At 40.8% G+C, this 6,441-nt stretch overlaps 3 protein-coding genes across 3 annotated transcripts; 2 read left to right on the top strand and 1 right to left on the bottom strand.

Annotated features, from left to right (window-relative positions):
- The first annotated feature begins 1,661 nt into the window (after window positions 1-1,661).
- Window positions 1,662-2,525, top strand: LOC140769346 (EG45-like domain containing protein). The gene is made up of 3 exons (XM_073110022.1): window positions 1,662-1,853; window positions 1,962-2,241; window positions 2,326-2,525. The coding sequence occupies exons 1-3, from the start codon at window positions 1,733-1,735 to the stop codon at window positions 2,330-2,332; spliced, it is 408 nt and encodes a 135-aa protein (XP_072966123.1). The 5' UTR covers window positions 1,662-1,732; the 3' UTR covers window positions 2,333-2,525.
- Window positions 2,526-2,767: 242 nt separating this feature from the next.
- Window positions 2,768-4,049, top strand: LOC140769345 (DCC family protein At1g52590, chloroplastic). Its single transcript, XM_073110021.1, has 4 exons — window positions 2,768-3,203; window positions 3,299-3,406; window positions 3,660-3,752; window positions 3,861-4,049. The coding sequence occupies exons 1-4, from the start codon at window positions 2,974-2,976 to the stop codon at window positions 3,949-3,951; spliced, it is 522 nt and encodes a 173-aa protein (XP_072966122.1). The 5' UTR covers window positions 2,768-2,973; the 3' UTR covers window positions 3,952-4,049.
- On the bottom strand, window positions 3,929-5,696 carry LOC140769344 (2-alkenal reductase (NADP(+)-dependent)-like). The gene is made up of 4 exons (XM_073110020.1): window positions 5,374-5,696; window positions 5,085-5,268; window positions 4,720-4,969; window positions 3,929-4,600 (listed from the first exon to the last, which is right to left on the bottom strand). Exons 1-4 carry the CDS (start codon window positions 5,611-5,613, stop codon window positions 4,213-4,215), a joined length of 1,062 nt encoding a protein of 353 aa, XP_072966121.1. The 5' UTR covers window positions 5,614-5,696; the 3' UTR covers window positions 3,929-4,212.
- Window positions 5,697-6,441: the final 745 nt, after the last annotated feature.

Here is a 6,441-nt window from a genome sequence, read left to right on the forward strand (position 1 = left end):
CCAGGTAGGGAATGTTCCGGAACAATTCTATAAGTATTGTTGATTGATCTATAGCATAGATTATACACTGAGTGTTCTCAGTGAATTTTCTCTCTCCCAAGTGTTAGGGTCTCGTCGGTAAGCAAAGCATATAGTATATATTCACATGCCTAAACCGATCTAGCCTTCCAATGAAAAGTTCCGACCGGCAACACTATACAGTAGATTATTGTTGTCCATCGACTTGCAAACCGAGAACCACCTCCATACGCAAAGAAATGGGTTGGGCTAGCTAGAGGATTATTAATTTAAACTACGTACTCGAAAGCTACAGATTAAGTGTACCATGTAAGAAACTTTTGTTCGGTAGCATTTAGATTAGTCCTTACCCGCGCGTCCGCTTAATTGAGCTCACCTCTGTAACTTCCGTAGCTCTATTGTAACATGGATTAGACTTATTCGCACCAAGTTGGTACAATGTACATAGTCCTATTTACATGCCGACAAAGAAAGCACGGCTCTTTCGGCATTATAAATAATATGTTGGGAAATCAAGATGATACTTTATGGAAGAATATTAAACAATAATAAATTGCAGATAACAAAGCATGTATCTGATCTGGACGTCATGGTCGACGCTTGAGTACCTTTCGGAGACGATGGCGCTATATATATATATGCGCATTATGTAATGCATTACATATGTCAATTACCTTACAAGTGATGCCTAGAGAAATAAAAGTAATATATATGAATATGATCTAGATGTTGATGAAGTAATCTGTGGAGATAAGATAGGTCTTATCAAAATCATGACCAGAAAGAGTTTGAGGAGCACAAGCCGACGCATGAGAAAACAATAGTATTGAAAAGAACGCCCTGCACCGGCCGGCCGCTATTTTCTCTGTGCAGAGACATTGGACTCATCCACTAATAAAATGTCTACATTAATTGCCACGTGATTACCTATCGGTACTTCGTCTTGCCTCAACGCAAAACAAGCTTTCTGATCGAGAAGATAGTGGAAGAAGCTTTCATATATCATTGCAGGTTAGAAAGATGTGGTATTAGATAACAAGTACGTGCTGAACTTAATCAAAACAGTGAGTGGGGTATTTATATAAGCACTAACGAGGACTTGAGATTCACAAACTGATATGACGTTTGTGGATGAGAAATTGGTGAACAGAAATTATCCAACTATCTTAATCCATATTGGTCGTGCACGTCCAGAGTGGTTCAATTCATTATATACATATCAATAATCTCCTACTATTAAACCTCGATGTGCTCTCCATTTGATTCGTATGTTACAGATAGCAGCAAAATATTTAGTGGGGAGCCGGTCATCAATGCCGTAAGGACCCCCACATTCTTCTATCAGGACTGCTAAGATGGAGTAGGATTCCAACGTACTCATGATAGCGAAGCTTGACCCAGATGACCAGAAAGGATGGGAGCACTCACTCGTGAAAATTGGGAAGGTCAGAGTGATTGGTAGTTAAGGATGGATTTCATCCACGAAAAGTTCAACGAGATGATTTTCTAAGCAATTAAATGTTGCTTTCACCCATTACTAAGACATCAATATATAGATAAGAGCCGCCGGCCACAGCCCACAGTTGCCAAGCAATTAATTACGAGTGTGGATATCTATCTGCAACCGAGTATAAATTAGGATGCAAGGGAGCAGCTATATATTATTACCAACTAAACTAAATAGCACCGATACACAGTTTGTTAGTGCAAGTTGATGGAGATAACTCAACTGAGGTTACAAGCTATTCTTGTCGCAATTTTGCTCTGGTTTATAGATATTCCCAGAGTTTTCGCGGACGTTGGTACTGCTACTTCATATAATCCTCCGTATCTTCGTAAGCCTTCAGTACTTCATCTCTCTAGATATATTTATCTAGACATCTATCAAATGCATCGTAGATTAAGAATTGCAAGTTAAATAAATGTTTAATTTGTTGGTGCAGCAACGAGATGCCCGGGTTATGACCAGGATCAACTGCCAGGGAACGGTCTGTTTTTGGCAGCAGGCAATGGGATATGGGACAACGGTGCTGCGTGTGGGAGAAGGTACCAACTGCGGTGTCTGAGTGGCCTCAGGCGACCGTGCAAGAATGGCATTATCGTTGTCGAAGTCGTGGATCTCTGCAGAACCAATCCATGCCCGTCTACTCTGGTGTTATCTGACAAAGCCTTCAATGCCGTCTCCAAGATTCCCAATACGAAAATTAACATAGAATATCAACAGTGATACAATCTCTCCTTTCTTCTTTGTTATACGACTGGCCTGACTTATATGCCATTTTTACTGACCTTAATTTGTTTTTCTAGGATATGAAGCAGCTTCAGAGTACACGCATACATGGCTCTTTTAGTATACGTACTGGAGGATAAAGGAGATAATATATTAGCAAAAGGAAGAAGGCTGGAACCTTGCTTAGCAAGGGTTATGATAATGTAATTTTCTTTTTTTCTCTACTTTTTTCACGATAGATATGTAGAAAATAATCAATAAAATTTGGTTCTGTTTGACTTCTCTTGTCTGCTTGCCGCCACAAATTGCCATCAACTCAGACTGACATAATTTTATAGAACACTGTTTTTTTTTTTTTTTTTTTCTTTCAAATATATATATAAAGACTAGTTATTCAAACAAGTGCACCGATGTTTGCGTCCAATTTGGAAGATAGCCAATTTATATGGTCGAGTACTTGAATGTCGTGCGGAGACCCCACGTATGCCCTGTGACCATTATCTAGTAAATGAGCCAACGAGCCCTCTCACTTGCTCACCATAAGCTGTGGCATATTCGACCGCCACGAGCCTGCCCCTTTGTTCTAATGAGTAATTAGGATGAAGCGAACTGAGAAACTTTAATTTTCTCCACCACGAATAGAATAGGGGCATATTATCGTTCTTTTGGGGTCCAACCTCTCCAAATTCCAACAACACAAGCTACAGTCTACAAGAAGATCAAAGATGGGTCTCCTCTTCCTCCAGCCGGCCCTGCGATTCGTTGGTTCCACTCCGGATATGCCGAGGCGCGTCCGACCAGTATCGGCATCCTCCTCCTCCTCCACTGTGGATTGGGTGAAGACGACAGATGCAGAGTTCTTCCAAGGCGACAGCAGGCCCATCATGCTCTTTGATGGCGTCTGCAACCTCTGCAACGGAGGCGTCCGATTTGTGCGCAGCAACGACCCCAACAGGCCAGCTCACCTATTTTTCTCCTTGACTTGTATCTGTCATAATAGCTTATTGCAAGTCATGGACCAGTATTACTAATAATCTCATCAAACAACAGAAGAATTAGGTATGCGCCGCTTCAAAGCGATTCAGGAAGGAAGCTTCTGAAGAGGTCAGGGAGGTCACCTGATGATATCTCAAGCGTCGTGCTTGTCGAGAAGAATAGGTAATGAACTCAAAAAAATTTCCAAAGAAAAAGGAAAAGGAAAAATGAGGCACTTCTAGATTGATATAGAAATCTTTAATCAAGTCAGGAAGGGTTTTTGTTGGTTTACTGCTTGTTACACATATCGGCATGTTTTTATCGTGATTAAAGATCAGTTTCCACAATGATACTTGCAAATCTTATTTCTGCCACTCAGTGCAGATGGTTACTAAAATATTCGAGGTTATTAAAATGTTCATTCTGTTATTTACAGATCCTATATAAAGTCTGAAGCAGTGCTGAGGATAATGGAGCACCTTGACTTGCCTTTCCCTCAGCTCGCTCTCATGTTGAAGATCGTTCCTCTGTAAGATGCTCTCTACTACTAACTACCCCATCACTTCATTCAGCTATAGACTACCACTCTGTTGTAGCTATTATGTCCTGCAACTAATATTTTCTTATTGATCGACAGGTTTGCAAGGGACTTCGCATATGACAATGTTGCCAATAATCGCTATGCAATATTTGGTAGGTCTGAGATAGAATCATGTGAGATACTGTGAATTGCTTCTCCATGTTGTTGTGACATTCAAAATCATACAGTTCTGTTGTCAATGTATGTACCTCTGACAGGATGATAAACACATTTATTTTCACTGAACCATCACGTATAGTGGAAGAAATTTATGTATTGGAAAGATAGAGATAAGTGGTGGCCTAAGATAGGGATTTGCTCCAAAGAAGAAGACAAATTTAGAATTAGGATATATCCGGTCAAATTTGTTGCAGAACCTTGCAAGAATCATTCTCCTATTCATGATGATCTAATCTTCTTGAACGTCGGGAAGTTGGACTAGTTTCTTTCCCACGTTCTCTCCTCGAAAGAGCCCTGCAAAGGCCGAGGGGATGCTGGCAAGGCCCTGCGAGATGTCTTCAATCGTCTGCATCCTCCCATTCCGGAGATGATCGGATGTTGCCGAGATAAATTGATCTTGTATGGCCAGATGATCATATGCTAGAAATCCTCTGATAGTAATCCTCTTGTAAATTACATGGAGCATGTTAGGCGCCGCTCCCCTACCTTCCTCTGTGTATTCGGAAATCGCACCGCACACAGCGATTCTTCCAAAAGCGTTCATGTTGGCAACCGCAGCTTCCAACATCCTTCCTCCCACATTGTCGAAATATATGTCGATTCCATCTGGGAAGCACCTGCACTACAGTCTACACTTACCATTGCCAATCAAAGGCGGTATAAATTTGATGTAGGTAAACCAACTACGCACTCATATTAAGTAATTCTGTTTTAAGATTTAGATTAAGTAATCAACCTTTTCAGTGCCGACTTCAGATCAGGTTCTTCTCTGTAGTTGAACGCATCGTCGAATCCCAGCTTCTCCTTGAGGAGATCCACCTTTTTCTTGCTTCCGGCACATCCAACTACGTAGCAACCGGAGAACCTTGCAAATTGGCCAACCAGGTTTCCAATGGATCCAGATGCTGCTGAAACAAACACCTTCTCGCCCTTGTTCGGCTTGCAGATGCCGTAGAAACCAGAATACGCGGCGAGCCCACTAGGCCCTGTTCGAATACAGAACGTAATTAATTTATTAGTTAATTAATTATTGGTAAGGCAGCTAGTAGGCTTGAAGTAAAAGCAACTAGCTAGCATACAACCCAGTTATTGAAGCTTTACCTAGAACACCAACATGGTAGGACAGTGGGAAGTGATCCACGGGATCGATCCTTCTAAGAATGTTTCCTCCTGGCCGAACGACGGTGTAGTCTTCCCAACCCAGCAACCCAGCCACCACGTCATCCTTCTTGAAGTTGCTGTTACCAGAAGCCACAACCCTCCCTACGCCGAAGGCATCAATCCTCTGCTTACGGCCAGTGATCAATTAGTAATTAGTTCTTGCAACCCATCTCAGATCATTCGATGTAAAGCACTAAGCATACGAGAGATTGAGGTAGATATAGCTCACCTCCCCGGGTTCGAGTCGCTTCGCAAAATCTATTGCTTTCTGCGATGAGCTGTGCATCTTCATGCGGTTGATCTGATATGGATCGACGGATAAGAACAGGTTTTTGACTATCACTACCTCGGAGTCTTCCGCAATATTAATCATCAGTCGTAAAGGACTGCTCTTGATCTCCAAGTTGGATTCTGACGGGAAGCCATCGACGTAGTGTTTGATCGCGATACGCTTGTTTTCCACCTCCATCGATCCTTTTCACTGCTTCTTCCGCACTCGATCGATCTGTATATTTAATGGCTTTCCTCGAGAACGGATGGGATGGGAATGGGCTGTTGCTGAGGTTTTTTTTAACAAACTAGCACGACTCCTCAAATTTATTAGAAAATAATGTATAATTAAAAAAAAAAAAAATTGTTCGGCGATAAAAACACAGAACTTATTAGTATTTTTAAAAATACTAATTAATTTAGTGCTTTTGTTTTAATTATAGTAAATTAGACCCATTTAATAATAAATTTAAAAAATATTATATATTGATTAAAAAATAAATAAAGAAGAGGTCTTGTTTGGTTAAAAAATCTAGCACCAAAAAGAATCTCTAATGACGATTCCTGTCGTATACTTCTTTGTTTTCTGGGATAAAGTTCCTGTCACATGAAAAGGGATTGGTGTACGATGATTTTTAATAACCATAATAGTTGCCGTCTGAAACATGGCGCCTTAATGTGATGAATCAAGATGCTGATATCTTAGATGAGCAAATGTATTTGATACCTTTCTTGGCTGGCTTATTGCAATCTAATTTATGCAGATAGAGCTACAAAAAGAAAACGTTGCAAATTGGTCAGGTAAAACCAACAAAGTTAACGAAGTTTAGGTCCATGTGTTGGACTGCTTATAATAGGGCCTGACATTGGTATTATCCAGCCTGCTTAGACAATAATAAAACCCGAAGATGGTTGGGCTTGTGATATGAGCCATAATACACTAAGCCAACCAGATATGGGCCCAACTGGACGGAGACTTGATCCGATCCCTTGGAAGCGCAACTTTCACCGATAAAATGATTATGCA

This window comes from Typha angustifolia, chromosome 10 (genome assembly GCF_048772165.1).
Source record: "Typha angustifolia cultivar Huaian chromosome 10, ASM4877216v1, whole genome shotgun sequence".
Taxonomy (NCBI): Eukaryota; Viridiplantae; Streptophyta; class Magnoliopsida; order Poales; family Typhaceae; genus Typha; species Typha angustifolia.

Excerpts from the sequence above, each read along its gene's own strand:
- LOC140769346 (XM_073110022.1), top strand. The coding sequence starts at position 1,733 with ATGGAGATAACTCAACTGAGGTTACAAGCTATTCTTGTCGCAATTTTG. Across the intron at positions 1,854-1,961 it reads ATATAATCCTCCGTATCTTC|CAACGAGATGCCCGGGTTAT; the intron begins GTAAGCCTTCAG and ends TTGTTGGTGCAG.
- LOC140769345 (XM_073110021.1), top strand. The coding sequence starts at position 2,974 with ATGGGTCTCCTCTTCCTCCAGCCGGCCCTGCGATTCGTTGGTTCCACT. Across the intron at positions 3,204-3,298 it reads CGCAGCAACGACCCCAACAG|AAGAATTAGGTATGCGCCGC; the intron begins GCCAGCTCACCT and ends ATCAAACAACAG. Across the intron at positions 3,753-3,860 it reads ATGTTGAAGATCGTTCCTCT|GTTTGCAAGGGACTTCGCAT; the intron begins GTAAGATGCTCT and ends ATTGATCGACAG.
- LOC140769344 (XM_073110020.1), bottom strand. The coding sequence starts at position 5,613 with ATGGAGGTGGAAAACAAGCGTATCGCGATCAAACACTACGTCGATGGC. Across the intron at positions 5,269-5,373 it reads AGCGACTCGAACCCGGGGAG|AGGATTGATGCCTTCGGCGT; the intron begins GTGAGCTATATC and ends GGCCGTAAGCAG. Across the intron at positions 4,601-4,719 it reads CTGAAGTCGGCACTGAAAAG|GTGCTTCCCAGATGGAATCG; the intron begins GTTGATTACTTA and ends ACTGTAGTGCAG.